The 20,294-nt window shown below is 34.1% G+C and overlaps 1 protein-coding gene and 1 long non-coding RNA gene across 2 annotated transcripts; one reads left to right on the forward strand and one right to left on the reverse strand.

Annotated features, from left to right (window-relative positions):
• Nucleotides 1-1,429: 1,429 nt before the first annotated feature.
• Nucleotides 1,430-9,861, forward strand: LOC142522140 (putative cadmium/zinc-transporting ATPase HMA1, chloroplastic). Its single transcript, XM_075625290.1, has 12 exons — nt 1,430-2,036; nt 2,142-2,477; nt 3,558-3,704; nt 6,182-6,377; nt 6,692-6,804; nt 7,104-7,342; nt 7,645-7,750; nt 8,009-8,173; nt 8,359-8,575; nt 8,951-9,138; nt 9,225-9,311; nt 9,495-9,861. Exons 1-12 carry the CDS (start codon nt 1,557-1,559, stop codon nt 9,672-9,674), a joined length of 2,454 nt encoding a protein of 817 aa, XP_075481405.1. The 5' UTR covers nt 1,430-1,556; the 3' UTR covers nt 9,675-9,861.
• Nucleotides 9,862-11,113: 1,252 nt separating this feature from the next.
• On the reverse strand, nt 11,114-12,682 carry LOC142522751 (uncharacterized). The gene is made up of 3 exons (XR_012814520.1): nt 12,259-12,682; nt 11,970-12,025; nt 11,114-11,414 (listed from the first exon to the last, which is right to left on the reverse strand). It is a non-coding gene; the product is annotated as an uncharacterized LOC142522751 (long non-coding RNA).
• Nucleotides 12,683-20,294: the final 7,612 nt, after the last annotated feature.

Genomic DNA, 20,294 nt, shown 5'->3' on the forward strand with positions numbered 1-20,294 from the left:
AAGGTGTTGCTGAAAACAATATAGTGAATAATCAAACGCTCAAACCTGTTATTTATAGAAGAATACCTAAGCCCTTGGTGGGCCTGTCTTCCATTTGAGCTGGAGATGGGCAAAAGGTAACGGGCCCATCCATAAAGTATCATGCGGAATTATGGAAATAATAATATACTTAGTATTTGTCAATCATCTTACAATCAACAACGACGTGAAAGAAAGACTTCCCCTTTTGTTGCATAATAATGGATTACTGTGGGCGGCTAATATTATTCTATAATAATATTAACTTAATATAGCAGTTGAAATTAGCACAATTGAGTGGTGATGCATGGACATAATAGATCTCCCAACCAATACGGAGAACATATTCAATCTATCTCACACTATACTAAACTATGTTGTTGTTTTATTTGTTCTAGATTGAATTATTTCAAAACTTCTGGTTTTTTATTCTTCGTCCTTTATATAAACTTACATTAATGCATCTCCTTTGTCATTCTGGGAAAACCGCACGTTCTTATTTAGTCCATACTGTGCTTTTGATGCGTCGATTGTTCATATGCCAAATACTCAAGGCTTGCACGGGTTCAGCAAGCAGAAGATATCGAAAACTATTTATGATTAGAATATATTTTATTCCCTTCAAAAGAATTAATATAGCTAGTATTCACTCACATGTTTTTGGAAATCTGATTTATAGTTCTTTAATGAATTTATGTTTCAAAAATAAATTTTATATCTTTTCCCAAGCCTGGGTGCATGCAAAATTTGAGTTTGGGGTCGATTCCCCTTTGATTTTTAAGCATTTAATGGGGGTATATAGATGGATGGAAAACGCAAGAAGAATGCGATGGATTCGAAAAAGGTCATCAAATTCGAAGTCCAAGTATATTATTTAATTTTTGTTGTTTAATAAAAGTTCGTAATAAGTATTTTTATTTATTCATAATAAATATTTATGAAAAAATTAAATTTATTTATTATCATACTTTATGAAAACATGTTAAGAACTTAATATATATCAGTGTATCGACGTACGCATTGTATGCTTGTACAATATTTTTTGAAAATTAATTTGGTTTATATTTAAATGAGGATCGAAATGTAATTGTAACAAATAGCAAATGATTATACTACAATTTTGATATATGAATTAAAATATAAATAGAAAAAAAAGAAAAAAAATCGAATACGTAAGAGTTGAACCTACGACTTAATATTTATAATACAAAAATTCTATCTGCTGCGCCACATGTGACTTACACTATAATTTCAACACTTTAGTATTTTTGTTAATACATATTATTATAAAAACAGATCATGACATTAAAAATATTTAGTCAAAGTACGTCAAACTTTACGATATAATATATATTAATTTTATTTTTTAATTAAATTATGAATAGGGAAAACAATAATATGAGAAAATGTCAAAACATGGCAACATATTGTCACCACCTACCAGCCACCATCTCCGTCCTCACCCCGCGACCACTAGTATACTAGCTCGCTTGCCCCAAAATCAATGGAGTGAAACCCTAGATTTTCACCTGCAATTCATGGAAATTCTCCGTCTCCCCACCGTATGTCAACTCCCATCCAACTGGAGAACCCAAAAATTCAAATCTTTATTCCACCAAAATGTTCGCCACTACAGAAAACCCAGAACTCGGATCTGCCTCTGCAATATGTCGAATGCTCGTCTCATCAATTGCTCCACAGACCACAACGATCATACCCACCACCATCACCATGACCACGAGCATGATGGCCATAATCATCATCATCATCACGGTCACAGTCATGGCCTTTGTGCCGGATGTGATGCTCCGCTGACAAAATCTCAGGAAATTTTCCTGAAGTTCGCCAAGTTTATTAAATGGGCTGATCTGGCTAATTTCTTAAGGGAGCATTTGGAACTCTGCTGCTGCTCAGCTGCTCTGTTTTTGGCAACTGCTGTGTGCCCCTACTTGCTCCCCAAGCCTGCTGTCAAGCCTTTTCAGCAAACCTTCACGTTCATTGCCTTCCCTCTTGTTGGGGTACTGCAGATTTCCGGAAAGAACTTTTCTTTTTCTGCTTCAGTGGAAACCAGTTTATCACCTTTCGTATATGTGAATCTTTCCTTCTCTGATACTTGTGTGCAGGTTTCGGCATCTTTTGATGCTCTGATGGATATCATGGCTGGGAAAATTAACATTCATGTTCTAATGGCTTTGGCTGCGTTTGCTTCAGTGTTTATGGGGAATGCTTTAGAAGGCGGAATGCTTTTAGCAATGTTCAATTTGTCTCACATTGCGGAAGAGTATTTTACTAGTAGGTCCAAAATTGATGTCAAGGAATTGAAAGAAAACCATCCTGAATTTGCTTTACTTTTGGACGTGAAGAATGGGGAGTTGCCCAGTTTTTCAGCCTCAACTTATACCGAGGTTCCTGTTAGTGATTTGGAGGTTGGGTCGTATTTATTGGTCAAAGCTGGTGAGGTCCGTCTTTGTCAATCATTATCATCACGTTTTCTATGCCAATTTTTTTTTGGTTGCGTTTAGCTCTTTGCTCATGTTCCTTGATGCTTTTGAGAACAAATTTGGGCTGACGAGTTTTAAATATTACCTTTCATTAATTGCTATCTATTTGGTCTTGTCTTTCAGCTTAAGCAAACACTAAATTACCCTGGTTCATCAAAACTCATGTGTATGTGTTCAAATCATTACCATTAAGATGACCTTTTGAGAGTTGTGATGATTGACTTTCTCTCGTTTATGGGGGATGGATTTGCCATTGTAACTTCAAATTTAAAATCATGATTGGAACGCTGTTATATTGAATTGAGATATGTCTCGTTTGAAAAAAAATCTCTCTGTGATTAGATAATGCTTGATCTTACCACCTAATCACATTCTCGTGAAGTTGTTAGCAAATTATTTGGTTTATTTTCGAGTTTGTGGCCCCACCTTTAATAGAACCTGGCTGTTTGAATTTGATTGCATCCTTTCTTTTTTTCTTTTTGAGGATATTTAAATGAATCTGCTATTCACATGATAATGCACAATAATAATTGCAATAGTTTGTGTCTTTCTTTTCTTTATCTTGTTTCAGTTTTATCTGATCCTTGAAAACAGTTGAAGAATAAATTTTGCCAGTAGTCTTTCAGGCTACCACAGATGGGAAATATATTTTGTATGCAGTGAATTATGATGCGTCGGGGCTCAAACCTGAGACCTTTTGGCTGTTTTTCATAACCAATAATTCAATCTGTTGGCCATTTTTGCAAGCACGTCAAATGCTGCACTGCAAAAACCTCTTATTAATACCTCCTCTTGAATGATTTTATTTTATTGTCTGATGACGTCTCAATGTTTTTTAGGTGTCAATAGCTTCTCTCAATTATACATGATATGATTTCTTCTTGAAGGGGTTGTATATTATTTATCGGTTTTATTAGATTTATTTGATGCAAAATTACTGATCAGTGGAAATTTAGGGTTGTTTTCTTTCTTTTCTTATCAATGTCCGTACAAAAAATTATCTTTTATTGATATAATCTTAGTATTTGCTATGTTCAGTCAGTGCCTGTGGACTGTGAAGTTTTCCTTGGTAGATCAACCATAACAATCGAGCACTTGACTGGTGAAGTCAAACCTGTGGAAAAGAAAGTTGGAGACAGCATTCCTGGTGGTGCTCGGAACTTGGAAGGGATGATGATTGTGCAGGTATGCAGTTGATTTATTTAAGCATTCTCCTGTTTAATTGGATGGGTGGATCTTATCAAGTAACAGATTTTTGAATATTCATCAATTGCAGTATATTTTTTATTTACGTTTATGATGTATAACCTATCTTGAAATGACACATAAGCACTAAGTTTTCTTTTAAAAAAATTTCCCAACATTTTTCCTGAAACTTGCGAAGTAAATTTTCTTGTGACACGATTTGGTTGAACTTGTCAGTCATTACTTGAATTGCTTCTTTTTGGTGATATACAAATTGTGATATGGTGGAGTTTTGTAACTTCCGTAATTTTCTTACAAATTGTGATATATACAAATTCGTAATTTTATTAACAGTAAGAACAGCGCCACGCCTGATATGGGCGTCGCCATGCACTGGGACCTTTCCTGGACAGCAAGAGCTGCCCCGCACGATAACGGCATCACAATGCTCTAAAATCTGTCGGTTATTTTTAAATGCAAAATTCTACACCAATTGTGTAAAAAATGAAACCTCAAATAAATAAGAATCAACCTCTAAGTTCACCATCCAAACATAACTTTAAACTTTGACATAAAATGTAAATCTCTCATCTAGCAAACATTAAACTCCTAACTGTTTTTGCTGAATAATAAATAGGCTTGGATAAGTGCCCTTCATCCCAAACCGCTCATCCTCGCCAGCAAGCACCACCTTATTCCTTTTCATGTGCATTGATAAAATCTAGTGAGTACAAGGACTCAACAAGCAGTTCCGAAAATAATAAATTATAAATACATAAAAAGGAGCATATGAAAATACATTTTTTCCTCAAAAGTATACTTTCGAAAATTTGACACCAAAGCTTTGACAGTCCCTTGACACCTCAAACTTCAAGCATAAAATAACCCCCATGAAAATAACTAGTGAAATTTTTCTCAAAATTTCATCAGTTAAAAGCTTTCATGAAATTTATGAAATGTAGCTCAGAAATTCCTCAGAGTCATCACTACGGTCGTTTGGCGAAACATAAAATACCATGTATCCAGGTTTGGAAGAGGCGCACTAACCCGAAGGCCGACGCCATAATCAGTCATTTTGATAGAGACGCCTTACTCGAAATCCAAAACCCAAAACCCGTTATTGGTCAAGTTGGTAGAGATGCCCGACTCGAAAGCCGAAATCCAAAACCCTAAACAGTCATGACTTCGCCACATGACATAAATTCTTAAAATATTCTTTTCTTCAAAATTTTCTGTTTCACCAGAAATTATTTTGCTAAAAATTTTACGGCATTGCTTCCTTAAAATTTCCCTTACGTAGGCTCACGAAGACGAGTTTACGGTGCAACGAGATGCGGGGCTTGGTTAGAGACCAAGCCACCGCACACAACCGCGCACACAACACCTGTGCATGCAGGGCGGCGTCGGCTCGAGCCCCCTCACCAGCCTTCCTGCACGCCCCTCGCACCACGCCTCCCTCTTCGGCTCCTCGCACAGTCTGCACAATCTCACACGCACACATGCACTTGTAAATCTTCACACACACTTCTATATCTAAATCTGCACACACGCGGGTTTATATACATATATGATTGTACACCTTCAACTTTAATCATAGATATCAAAACTGAAAGATTTTCCTTCCCACAATGATCATATATATTCGAAAACATCACAATCTCAAACATAATATGATTTCAACTATACGTCAAAAAGAATGGAATCGACTTGCTTTGTTTTTTATTTAGAGATGATCTCGAGATGATGGACGATACCCCGAGCACGACAGAAACCCACTTGGATCTACAAATTTCTGCCTCCTTTAGAACCCTAGATCAAGCCCTCCCCTATCTTTTTCTTTCTTGTGTTATACGTGTTGTAGGGGTGGGAAGATTAAGGTTTCCTTTTACTATATTTCAGAAATGAAAGGCTGAAACTTAGTTTTAAAAGTGCTAAAACTATGGCTTGAAAGTGTGTTTTTTTTGTAAATAAAGTGCTGAAACATTATAACTTAGAACGTGTTAATCAACTTGTGCTGGAAAAAAAACCATAGGATGATAGTAAAATCACATATTTTCTTTCTTTCAAACAAAAATGAAGAGGCTGATACTTCACTTAAAATTTCTTCATAAAATTATGAGATAAAACTTTTACCGTATCCGGGTATCTTCCTCCAGAAATCCGTCTTGAATCCATCTCATCTGAAAATAATGACTCCCTCGAAAATAAAGTTAAATCCTTAAAAAAATTTAGTTCACTAAATATATTATATTTAGCAATTAAAAATAAATATCATGCGGTCTATGCGGACGCTTGGAATTTTCAGGCGTTACAAGTTTAAAGTTTCTTAATACAATTATAACAGTTGCAGCTGTGGTAATGATTTTTTTTACTTCTTGCATTTTACTGTAATGATCATCCTAGAAGTATAAACATGCCTCAGTGCATGGACTCTCTGTCCAGATTTCGCCTTTTTGAAGTTCTAACATTCAATTCAGGCAAAGAAGACTTGGAAAGAGTCAATGTTGAGTAGAATTGTGCAATTGACTGAAGAAGCGCAATTGAGTAAACCAAGGCTTCAAAGATGGCTTGATAAATTTGGCGAGCGTTACAGCAAAGCTGTCATAATTTTATCCTTTGCTGTTGCATTCATGGGGCCATTTCTGTTTAAGTGGCCATTTTTCAGTACATCAGGTATGCTGTGGATTTTCTTATGTCGATAAATTTTCCTTCTCTTGTTTTTGTGAAAGTATTTCGTAGGGTTCCATCTTGGTAGCAGAAGCATCCATCACTCCAATTCCTACTCTACTCGAAGCCATTAGAAAAAAATATTGATCTTAGAAGTCAAATAACAAAAAGTTCAAAGTGAATGCGAATGTGAATTTCTAACAAATAGCCATTCATTTTCTTCTATTTATGTGTGTGTGGATGCTATTGTGTTTGCGTACGAGTTATATTTGAATTTGTAGTTGTTATATCTACTTTAATCATTTGCTTTAGATCTATAGTTTGCAGAGGATCAGTTTATAGGGCATTGGGGCTTATGGTGGCTGGATCACCATGTGCATTGGCTGTTGCGCCTTTGGCATATGCCACAGCAATAAGTGCTTGTGCAAAAAAGGTATTTACCCATCTTTATAATCTGTTTGCTAAGCTGCTAATTTGATAGATGTTCATAAATCAATATATTCACGAGTTTCATATTGTGTTGCTATTTAAAATCTTAGACATCAGACATGTCATAGTGGCATATCGTTCTTACTTGATTATCATATTCACAAATACTCCTGCCCGATAAAGCACACTTGATTTTGATCATATTCAAACAAAATTTTATGAATCTCTATTTGCATAAATAAATGTGTACCATCATCTCTCACGCTCTTTATAGGCACATAAACAAATTCACCCTTAAAACAGGGCATTTTGCTTAAGGGGGGACATGTCCTAGATGCACTTGCTTCTTGCCAGACTATTGCATTTGACAAAACTGGCACATTAACAACTGGAGAATTCATGTGCAAAGCAATTGAACCAATACATGGACATTTTGGAGACAATGATAAACAAATAGCTTCATGTTGTGTACCCAGCTGTGAGAAAGAAGCTCTTGCTGTTGCTGCTGCCTTGGAGAAGGGAACTACCCACCCTATTGGAAGGTTTTTTAATTTTGTGGAAACATCTTTCATGGCATAGCAGGCTGAGTGTGCTTTATCTCAGTCTCTATTATGATATATGGCATTTGATGATTACTTTCCTAACAAGATATCAAAAATAATTTTTGGACAAACAAAAATGAGATTGAAGGAGAAATGTAATATACAAGATATTGGGTCTTATATCATTCGTAGGTTATTTTATATGTTATTTTAAACTTTTGCGGTGACAGTTTGTACGCAAGCAAGGTGCCACCTGAACAACATTGTAAAGAAGGATAATCTTAGTTTTGTCATTGTTGCAGAGCTGTTGTGGATCACAGTGTTGGGAAAGATCTCCCTTCAGTTTCAATTAAAAGTTTTGAGAATCTACCTGGCAGAGGTCTATTTGCTACTATATCTACCACTGAGGTATTAATTGTAAATTGTTTGGAATTTTTATGAGACCACTATCTAAAATATGAACTTGCACAGCACTTCTGTGGAAATATTTTGAAAATGTCATGAATTATTCAGCATCTTACTTTAACCATAATCCCTATTTTTGTCATACTTATACTTTGTTGGTTAAAGATGGATGATGAGTTAATATTATAGTAGGTGTCTAGATGCCCTTTATTATTGCCTGGTAACTGTGAATTAAGTCTTCAGTCGTTCTTTTCATTATAGCCAGGATTTGGAGGTGGTAAAACATCGAAAGCTTCAATTGGTTCTGTGGAGTACATCACTTCACTTTTTCAGTCGGATGGTGAATCGAATAAAGTTAAGGAGGCATTTGACACTTCTTCTCATGGAGGTGACTTTGTTCGGGCCGCACTTTCTGTCGATAAAAAGGTGACTTTTTTTAATATTGACTGATTTTTTCAGGATAAAGAGCTTCTTGGAATCCATGATGACATTTTGTTTGACTCATTATTTTTCCATTCTAATTTTGTGGATGATAGTATTGTTCCTTTAGAAACTCTTTATTGTGTTGACATTTTGACGAGGCTCCTAAATTCTTTTACTTCCATGTGAAGGTGACACTGTTTCACTTTGAAGATAAACCTCGAGCAGATTCTTTGGATGTAATAAAGTCATTGCAAGATAAAGGAAATCTCCGTGTTATGATGCTAACTGGTGACCACGAGATGAGTGCTTCGCGAGTAGCCAATGCTGTGGGCATCAAAGAAGTTCACTGCAGCCTAAAGCCAGAGGACAAACTCTATCATGTGACAAGTATACCCAGAGATACAGGTAGCAATATGTTTTATCTGCCCAACACAGTAAATGTCGGTAAATTAATCTTTTATTTATATGTGGGTGTAATTTTTTGGTAGAACGTTCACCTGAAACATATTCTTACTGTTTAGTAGCATAAATTGTTTTTCCGATTGGATTTTATTTGGAAGCAACAATGACCTCTCTTCTCCTATGTGGATACCTGTACGACGTAGTAATTGAAATGTTATCCTTGAACTATTGTACCATTTTCTTTTTGAAAAATGATTTGAGATGCTTCGTCAGCATCAGTAAATGTTTTCTGCAATACGTAGTCAATCATCCCTTCAGCAGCGCATATACAACTTAAATCCTGACTTGTGATAATCTGATCTTTCATTTTCACGGCAGGTGGAGGTCTTATCATGGTAGGCGATGGAATTAATGATGCTCCGGCCTTGGCTGCTGCCACTGTTGGTATTGTTCTAGCAGAGCGTGCCAGTGCAACTGCTGTAGCTGTTGCTGATGTGTTGTTACTTCAGGACAATATTTCTGGGGTTCCATTTTGTGTTGCAAAATCTCGACAAACTAATTCCTTGGTATATATAATTTCCTCACCATTACCATACTTTTTACCTCTAATTTTCTTATAACAATTTGATAATATAACAAGGCTGGATCGCAGGTTAAGCAAAATGTTACTATTGCATTATCTAGCATTGCTGTAGCCTCCCTTACTTCCGTCTCGGGGTTTCTTCCTCTTTGGCTAACAGTAAGTTTTGGCATGGTATTTTAAAAGAAAAGCTGAGTTTTGCCTGCTAAATTTCCTTAATTCTTAAATTGCGTTTGTCAAAAATCTTGGTGTTCCGGGTATCCCTTTATGCCGTTTGTCAAAAGTTAATGATATTGTTGAACTACAAAACAAACTTCACACATGAATGTGCTTTGCATGCAGGTGCTTCTGCATGAAGGGGGAACTCTTCTAGTTTGTTTGAATTCAGTTCGAGCTCTAAATTCTCCGTCGTGGTCCTGGAGGAACGATCTTCTCCGACTTTTTGAAAAATTTAAATTGCTGCTTTTATCCTCAAGGAATGGTGAAACTGGCAATGACACCATTCAGGCTGCTCCTTTGTAGTTATTAATTCAATATGCAATTGTGAATAGACAAATAAATCCCCAGAATTCATGTCCGCCCGTGAGCAATTAGATTATGTTTGGCAGGTTAATTTGAAATGTAATATATATTAATTGTACTAGAAAATGCAGAAATTCAGAGTATTTGTTTATGTAAGAAATCGATAATAAATTTCTGTTGGCATGAATTACTGGTATGACGTAACTTGAATAGAAAAGGTGGAGTGTTGGCATATGTGGTGATAATTGTTTTCATAATTTAATCGATGATCGAATCAATTTATCTTGAAAAACGATCAGTTGAAATAACAGTCGGACAGAAAAATTGTTATATAAAAATATGTGGTGTGTTTAACTGATTATTTTTTTAGCACCATAAAATCAACTTAATTATACCGTGTACGCCATATAATATGCAAAATATGTTATTAGAAGTCACTTTTCTACATAAAATAATTGTGTAACGGGCCAACCAGGGACATTTAAACTTTAGTTTTGGTTCTGGCTGACTAAAAATCTCTTTTTGTATTGGGCATTTGGTTCGTGAGACTCAATCAATATATATATAAATTATATTATATGGAACAGTGATCCAAAATAATTTACTTTATTATTCATCGTATCAGTGTTCGAAGAGTTATAAATGTTATTTAGTGAAGTTATAATGTTATTATTTTTTCTGAATGGAAAATTTGTTTGATATGGTTATTCCTTGAAACAACAGAACTTCATGTAATGTCAAATATTGATTAATTTCATCATTAGAAAAATATTAATTAATTTCAAAGAGGTTGACGGTATGTCACACTTTCATATGAGTCGACGGTAGTGATTAATATGGGGTATTTTGTTATATAATTTTAGTTAATAATTATTTTAAAAAATATCTTCTATAATGTATTTCAAATGCATTTGAGAATGTTATTTTCTTAAAACATGAGAAAATATATTTTTCCTAAATGTCCGCTTAATAATTTAGACAGCAAAAAAACTCTTGTGATAAGGTTTTACTTGTCAATTTTATGATACATATATTTTATTTGAGTAGGTCTCTTGTAAGACGGTCTCACGAATCTTTATATATGAGACGGGTCAACCCTACGATATTCACAATAAAAAATAATACTCTTAGCATAAAAAATAATACTTTTTCATGATGACTCAAATAAGAGATCTGTCTCACAAAATATGATCCGTGAGATCGTCTCACATAAATTTTTGCCATTTTATTTTTGTCAACTATGAAAATTTTGTATTTTTTATGTTAAAAATAGTATTTTTTTTATATAATATGGAACGATTAATGTGGGGGCCCGTGCTCCTGATTAATCTTTAATGACAAAACAACCAGGATTTATTAATGTAAACAGTGAAAGCGATTAAAAATTTTCCTTTTGGGCCAATAGAAATTTCGACATGACCTTCACGTAAGTAGGACATCCCAAAAATTTCCAAACCACACAAACAACATTTATATACTCGAAATAAAGTCATAACATCAATTCACAACCCTATAGCCGCACTGGCCAGGACTAAACACATATAGAGCTGACAAGGCTCGATCACACAACTATCAATACAAAACATCGTAAAAATAACAGTACAGCTACACGGGGCATCTCCCCGGTAAATGTATAACTCCATAATATAGTATATATATCTGGGAACTCTCAACCATGACTCGACGATTGGGCACCACTACCTGACGCTCCACCAGACGCGTCAAATCCTCCTGGATAACCTGCTATGGCATCAAAAACAACCACAGCATAAAAAGAAACGAGGGGTCGGGCCTCAGTACGACAAACCAGTAATATTACGACAAATATAACTGACATGAAATAAAATCAAGTAAAATGCAATGAAATGCAATGCAATGCGTGTCGGTAACAACAAAATAATGGATACCAAAGCGGAGTCCAAATGAAACGCATCAGCAACAGTAACAGTGGCCACCCGTGCCAGGACTGCAGCAACGTAATATCATGTCGCCGCTCATCCATGCACGTAGCATCGAGGGTACGGGAGCGACTCGCTCAGCCCTCATGCAAGTCATCAGGAGTGCTAATCCTACCCACCCACTCCATCGATGACGCAACAACTCGATAGATCAATATCAACAGCAATCAAAGGAGTCAAGGCTCGAAATGCTATGCCACAATAGTATCAACTCAAATAAATGCGTGAATGAAATCACGTATTCACAGAAACACATAAGGCACGCCACAACTCATTACAAAGTACTTAACGTCATTTCACATCATATAGACGTCATAATAAAACAGTTCATGCGTACCTCAACTGACTTTAATTTACCACAAAATATCTTAAATATTTCTTGAAACTCCAATCCTGTGGCAAAATTATTTATTGCACATCAATTCCTATCTTAGTTAAATAATCAAGGAATTTATCGAAAGTAATTCCAAAATTCACACTAAATTTCCAGAACTTATAATTTCAATTTACAACATTTTAACGGTGTCCGACTAGCGCATGTACAGCTCAAAAGTCGAAATATCCCAATTTATAAATCTGAAAATTCAAAACTCAGCAAACTAAATTCTGAAAAAGTCGATAAATACCTCGAATCGACTCAATAATTCACCTACAATCAATAATACAACAAATATCAATATTGGTATCAAATTTAACCCAAAAATACAACCACCTTGCTGGAATCATGATTTGTACATCAATATATATATACCAAAATGAAGCCTACGACATAAGGAACAAAACCTCTCAATCAATTTCCGAATTCCGGCGACGTACGGGCGACAATTTGACGGAGAAATGGAAGACGGGTTTTCGAAAAGTGTCGAGAAACACTTCAATATGGGTACCAAAACGTAGCTCTCGTCGAGAGGATTCCAAAACTATGCTTACTTTCGAAAATCGCTGACCGACGGTGGAGTTACGGGCGGTCAAAGGCAGAAGAAATCGTTTGACTTTTATTACGGGAGAGAGAGAACGAGATTCTCGTTTCTTCTTTTCTTTTTTTTTTCTTTTTTTTTATTTTTTTTAACTTAATTATATATTTTTTTAACTTAATCCAATTGGGCTGGTCTGGGCTTGAGACTTTTGGGCTCTCACAATTAATCTAATAAACAAAAATAGTAGAAGATGTTGTGAAAAAGTAAAAATTTATGGTAAAAAGTAAAAATCTCAAACTCTCAAAATTTACCAAACTACACACTTTATAATATTTTTCTCTCTACTCAATTGTGATTTTCTTCACAAATGAGAGATCTATTTATAGGAAATCTTTACAAATAATCCAAAAATAAAATACATCATTACCTACATCATCACACACTAATTTTCAATATTTACAACTCTTATTTTCAACATTCAAATATTCAATACTCACATTTTAAATATATTTTTCAACACTCCCCCTTGTGATGATGATCATAATGATTGTCTTCATTACGTGTTTTTATACTGCCTCGTTAAAAACCTTACTAGGAAAAACCCAGTGGGATAAAAACCATAGCAAGGGAAAAAGAGTGCAGTCACGTAAACTTCCCCTCATGTTGACACGAACAATTCTTCACAAATTTCGTAGATTGCGCATCCCAATATTATATATATGCTTTCTGAATATTGACGTAGGAAGCGCCTTTGTGAAGAGATCTCATGAATTTTCACTTGATTGAATGTGACGAACATCAATACATTTATTCTTCTCAAGCTCCTTGGTGAATGCGAAGAACTTAGGAGGAATATGTTTAGTTCTGTCGCTTTTTATGTATCCTTCTTTCATTTGAGCAACACATGCAGCATTATCTTCATATAGTATCACATGCTTCTCGTCGAATGTTAATCCGCATGAGATTTGGATATGTTGGGTCATTGATTTTAACCACACACATTCACGACTTGCTTCATGTAGTGCAATAATCTCGGCATGATTTGATGAAATTGTTACAAGCGTTTGTTTCTGTGAACGCCAAGAAATTGCAGTGCCTCCACGAGTAAAAACATATCCAGTTTGGGAACGTGCCTTGTGTGGATCAGATAAGTATCCAGCATCGGCATAACCAATTATACTTGGATTAGCATCTTTTGAATACAAAAATCCCAAGTCTGTCGTTCCTCGTAGATAACGGAATATATGTTTAATTCCGTTCCAGTGTCTCTTTGTTGGATATGTGCTAAATCTTGCCAACAAATTTACGGCAAAAGATATATCAGGCCTTGTATAATTTGTAAGATACATAAGGGCACCGATAGCACTTAGATATGGTACTTCTGGACCAAAAATATCTTCATCTTCTTCACATGGTCGGAATGGATCCTTTTCTATGTTTAATGATCTAACAACCATTGGAGTACTTAAAGGATTTGATTTATCCATATTAAAACGTTTAAGGATCTTTTCTGTATAATTTGTCTGGTGAACAAACATTTCACATTCTTTTTGTTCAATTTGTAAACCCAGACAATACTTGGTTTTTCCAAGATCCTTCATTTCAAATTCTTCCTTCAAGTATGACACAACTTCTTGAATTTCCTTATTCGTTCCAATGATGTTTAAATCATCAACATATACAGCAATAATTACGCATCCTGATGTTGTTTTCTTAATGAAAACACAAGGGCATATTGAATTATTTACATATCCCTTTTTCATCAAGTGATCACTTAGTCGATTATACCACATTCGACCAGATTGCTTTAACCCATATAATGATCTTTGTAATTTCACAGAATAACATTCTCTGGGTTTTGAACTTTGTGCTTCAGGCATCTTAAATCCTTCAGGGATTTTCATATATATATTACTATCAAGTGATCCATATAAGTAAGCTGTAACAACATCCATAAGACGCATTTCTAAATTTTCAGATACCGCCAAGCTAATCAAATACCAAAACGTAATTGCATCCCTCACGGGAGAATACGTTTCTTCATAATCAATTCCAGGCCTTTGAGAAAAACCTTGTGCAACAAGTCGAGCTTTATATCTCACTATTTCATTTTTCTCATTTCGCTTTCGAATAAAAACCCATTTGTATCCAACAGGTTTTACACCTTCAGGTGTAAGGACTATAGGTCCAAAAACATTACGTTTATTTAGCGAATCCAATTCAACCTGGATGGCTTCTTTCCATTTTATCCAATCCTGCCGATTTTTACATTCACCAAAAGATTTTGGTTCATGATCTTCATTATCATTTATGATGTCGATTGCCACATTATAAGAAAATATATCATCAATTTCTTCTATATCTTTTCGGTTCCATATTTTTCCAGTATTAATGTAATTGATAGAGATTTCATGATTCTCGTCAGATTGTGGTTCTGACAGAATATTTTCATCATCATGTGTTTCTTCAGGAACACAATTCTCTATTTTGTGATCATCATGTGTTTTTTCAGGAACATCATTCTTTATTTTGTGATCATCGTGTTTCTCTATAAATTTTCTTTTTCGAGGATTTTTATCCTTGGAACCGACTGACCTTCCACGCTTCAGGCGTTTAATGACATCATGAGTATCTTCAATTTGTTTCTTTGGAATTTCAATTCGAGCAGGGGCATTTGCAGCATGTATATATGATTTAGTTACCCCTTTTGTGTCAGCAAATGCATCTGGTATTTGATTGGCTATTCTTTGCAAGTGTACAATTTGTTGTACATCTTTTTCACATTGTTTTGTTCTTGGATCCAGATGTAACAACGATGATACATGCCATGTAATTTCCTTTTCGGTATGTTTCTGTTCTCCCCCTAACATTGGGAAGATTTCCTCATTAAAATGACAATCAGCAAAACGTGCAGTGAACACGTCGCCTGTCTGAGGTTCAAGATATCGAATGATTGATGGACTATCATAACCGATATAAATTCCAACCTTTCTTTGAGGTCCCATTTTCTTTCGTTGCGGTGGTGCAATAGGCACATACACCATACATCCAAAAATTCTCAGATGAGAAATGTCTGGTTCTTTACCAAATGCAAGCTGCAATGGGGAGTATTTATAATATGCACTTGGTCTGATGCGAATTAATGAAGCAGCGTGTAAAATTGCATGTCCCTATATAGAAATAGGGAGCTTTGTTTTCATAATCATTGGTCTAGCAATCATTTGCAGACGTTTAATCAATGATTCAGCCAATCCATTCTGTGTATGTACATGAGCAACATGATGCTCAACAATGATTCCCATAGACATACAATAATCATTGGAAGTCTGGGAAGTAAATTCACCAGCATTATCAAGTCTAATTTTCTTGATTGTATAATCGGGAAATTGATTCCTCAATTTTATTATTTGAGCAAGTAATCTTGCAAATGCAACATTTCGAGTTGACAATAAACATACATGTGACCATCTGCTGGAGGCATCAATCAATACCATAAAGAATCTGAATGGTCCACATGGTGGATGGATTGGTCCACAAATATCACCCTGAATACGTTCAAGAAACATTGGTGATTCAGTTTGGATTTTGGCTGGTGATGGTCTTATAATAAGTTTTCCAAGAGAACATGCTTTACATTGAAACTTATTATTCTGAAAGATCTTCTGGTCTTTCAGCGGATGACCATGTGTATTTTCCATAATTCTTCGCATCATTGTTGAACCAGGATGTCCCAATCGATCATGTCAATTGGTTAATATTGAAGAATTATCAACTACCATGTTTGATTCAATCGGACTTATATGTGTATAATGCAATCCAGTAGGGAGCATTGGTATTTTTTCAATCATATATTTTTTTCCTGATTTATATGTGATAAGACACATATATTTCTTATTCCCTTCATTCATTGTTTGAGTATCATACCCATGGGAATATTTATCATTAAAACTCAACAAATTTCTTTTCGATTGTGGTGAATATAAAGCATCATTGATAAAAAATTTTGTACCATTAGGTAACAAAAATTGTGCTTTACCACATTCTTTAATCAAGTCTACAGGACCTGATATTGTATTCACCCTTGTTTTTGTTGGTTTTAGTTCCAAGAAATATCTTTTATCTCGGAGGATAGTGTGCGTTGTACCACTATCGGGTATGCAAACTTCAGCTTTGCTCATAGTATTTTCCATATTTCAACTTCAAAAAATATATGCAATGAAATAAAATTACTGACAATAAAATGCAAAAATATAGCACACAATAAAACATTATCATATGGGTACATAAAATATTTTACATATTTATTCCACCAGCAAATTGATCATTGTCTGAGAAATCAATCAGAAAATCTCCAGCATCAAAATGAGTTGAATCACTCAAAGGTTCACTTTGTTCAGTGAAGTTGGTCTCCTTTTCTTTCCCCTTTAATGATTCTTTATAAAGTTTACAAAGATGCTCAGGGGCTCGACAAATACGGGACCAATGTCCTGGAGTACCACATCTGAAACAAGAACTTTCATATCTTTTTGAGTGATTCTCATTAACACTCATATTTTCATGATGCCTTTTCTGTGGATGGTTTGGGACGTTCTTTTGAGATGAGTTATAAAAGTAACTATCTCGATTATTTTCAAAACCACGGCCGCGTCCACGACCACGACCACGACCACTTCCACGTCCACATCCACGACCACGACCTCGATTTCGTCCTCGACCAAAATCTTGTTTATAACTTTGATTTTGGTTTCCAGATTTAAATTCATTTTTGCTTACGACATTTACTTCAGGAAATGCCGTTGAACCAGTGGGTCGTGCCTGATGATTTCTCACTAAATTCATTTGTTCGAATCTTTCTTTTAATCCCTTCCACAAAGCCATGGGATGCCAACGCAAAAATATCATGGCTTTTGCCTTTTCTTGGGATGTCGATATGCCATTTTCTTTTATGGTCTCATTTAGACCCAATGACTCAAGATGCATTTATACATCGAGAGTCCATGGCATATAATTTTTTTTTTCCGTGATATCAAGAGCAATGAATTCGAGTTTTGCCAAGTTTGACATGGTGGTACTAAAAAAAATTACGATGCATTTTATTAGTTAATGAATATTGCAATACAAAGTAATGGATAAACAACAAGTACAAGTATTTGTAAAAATAAAGAAAACACACGAGGAGGATATTCTCCGATAAATAAAAGACTCGTGAGTATGATAACCAAAATAATTAAAAATAACTTTGAGAAAGTCATCTTCTTTTTTCTTCGAAAAATTTGATGAAGAATAATTTTTAGAGAAGAAGAGAAAGTTGGAGTGATTGAATGTGTTTGTGAGATGATATTTATAGGGCAAAAACTAGCCGTTTTGTTACCGTTTATGACCGTTGGTGTACAAAAAATAAATGTATGTATTTATATAATTTTATGGTAATAATATGGTGAATATAATATTAATCATGTTTAAATAATTATGTATATCATATCACATTATTATAATGAGGTGTCGTAAGTTATTTTGTTTAAAAATCTTATAGGCTTTTATACTTGTCGTATCCCTTACCGGGAGTGTGGGATGTCGTCTTAACATCCTCACAGGATTTATAACAAGTTTTTGAAAAATTTATTTTTATTATTTCTAATAATAACATTATATTATATATTAAATATATACACAATAAATAAATAACAGTAAAATAAATATTATTACTTTTGTTACCTTTTTCTTCTGTTTGGAGCTTGGAAAAATATGGAGGACTTTTAGAGCTTCGTGCTGATAACGTGTTGTGAAAAAGTAAAAATTTATGGTAAAAAGTAAAAATCTCAAACTCTCAAAATTTACCAAACTACACACTTTATAATATTTTTCTCTCTACTCAATTGTGATTTTCTTCACAAATGAGAGATCTATTTATAGGAAATCTTTACAAATAAACCAAAAATAAAATACATCATTACCTACATCATCACACACTAATTTTCAATATTTACAACTCTTATTTTCAACATTCAAATATTCAATACTCACATTTTAAATATATTTTTCAACAGAAGAAAGCTACTTTTCTTGTAAGGTGAGAAGATATTAGTTTACGTGACGCATGTCAATTCATGCCATTTCTAAAATGGAGTCGAGTATATACATTTAATTTATTTATAATTTAATTTGTGACAATATACCAACTGATACTTTAATTTAGAGGGCTACTTCGATCCAAACATCTAACCTAACCTTCTGCCTAAATAAATAAATTACCAAAATTTATAAATAATTTTCCAAAAATTAAAATTTCTCTTGAAACCAATTTTGTCTCTCAACACGGATGTATACATTATTATTATTATTATTATTATTATCATTATTATTATTATTATTATGTCATAACGGATGACCTGTTACATTTTTTATTTATTTGTCACATGTAAGGATCCTAAGGAGACGGGTTGAAAGAAATAAAATGTGAGATTCTGCAATAATGATCCCACTAATATTTGTTTATTCATACTTTGTCTCGCTTTAATTATTTCTAAATATAACTAATTTAAATTCTAAAAAAATATATATGTTAAAAAGTAAAAATTTACGGTAAAATGACAATCAGTAAAACGTGTTGTAAATATGTCGCTTGTCAGAGGTTCAAGATATCGAATGATTGATGGACTATCATAATTGATATAAATTCCGATCTTTCTTTGAGGTTCTATTTTGTTCATTGAGGCGGTGCAATATGCACATATACCATACATTCAAAAAATTTCAAATGAAAAATGTCTTGTTCTTTAACAAAGGCAAAATGCAACGTGGAGTATTTATGATATGCATTTGGTCTGATGCGAATTAATACAGCAGCATGTAAAATTACATGCTCTCATATAGAAACAGATAGTTATGTTTTCATGATCATTGGTCTAGCAATCAGTTATATACGTTTAATTAATGATTCAGCTAATCCATTTTGTGTATGTACATGAGCATCAAGATACTCAACAATGAGTCTTATTGACATATAATAATCATTGAAAGTCTGGGAAGTAAATTCATCAGCATTATCAAGTCTAATTTTTTTGATTGTATGATCGGAAAATAGATTCCACAATTTATTATTTGAGCAAGTGATCATGCAAATGTCACATTCCAAGTTGATAATAAACATACATGTGACCATCTACTGGAGGCATTAATCAATATCATAAAATATATAAATGGTACACATGATAGATGAATTGACCCACAAATATCACCTTGAATACATTCGAGAAACATAGGTGATTCAGTTTGGATTTTAGCTGGTGATGATCTTATAATAAATTTTCTAAGATAACATGCTTTGCATTGAAACTTATTATTTTGAAAGTTCTTTTGGTCCTTCAGTGGATGACCATGTGTATTTTCTATGATTATTCGCATCATTGTTAAACAGGATGTCCTAATCGATCATGTCAATTGATTAATATCGAAGAATTATCAACTACCATGTTTGATTCAATTGGACTTATATGTGTATAAAGCAATCCAGTATGAAACATTGATAGTTTTTCAACTACATATTTCTTTCCTAATTTATATGTGATAAGACATATATTTTTCATTTCCTTAATTTATTGTTTGAGTATTATATCCATGGTAATATGTGTCATTAAAACTTAACAAATTTCTTTTTGATTGTGGTGAATACGAAACATCATTTATAAAAAATTTTGTACCATTAGGTTTCAAAAAATGTGTTTTATCACGACTTTTAATCAAGT

This window comes from Primulina tabacum, chromosome 13 (genome assembly GCF_025594145.1).
Source record: "Primulina tabacum isolate GXHZ01 chromosome 13, ASM2559414v2, whole genome shotgun sequence".
NCBI classification, from domain to species: Eukaryota; Viridiplantae; Streptophyta; class Magnoliopsida; order Lamiales; family Gesneriaceae; genus Primulina; species Primulina tabacum.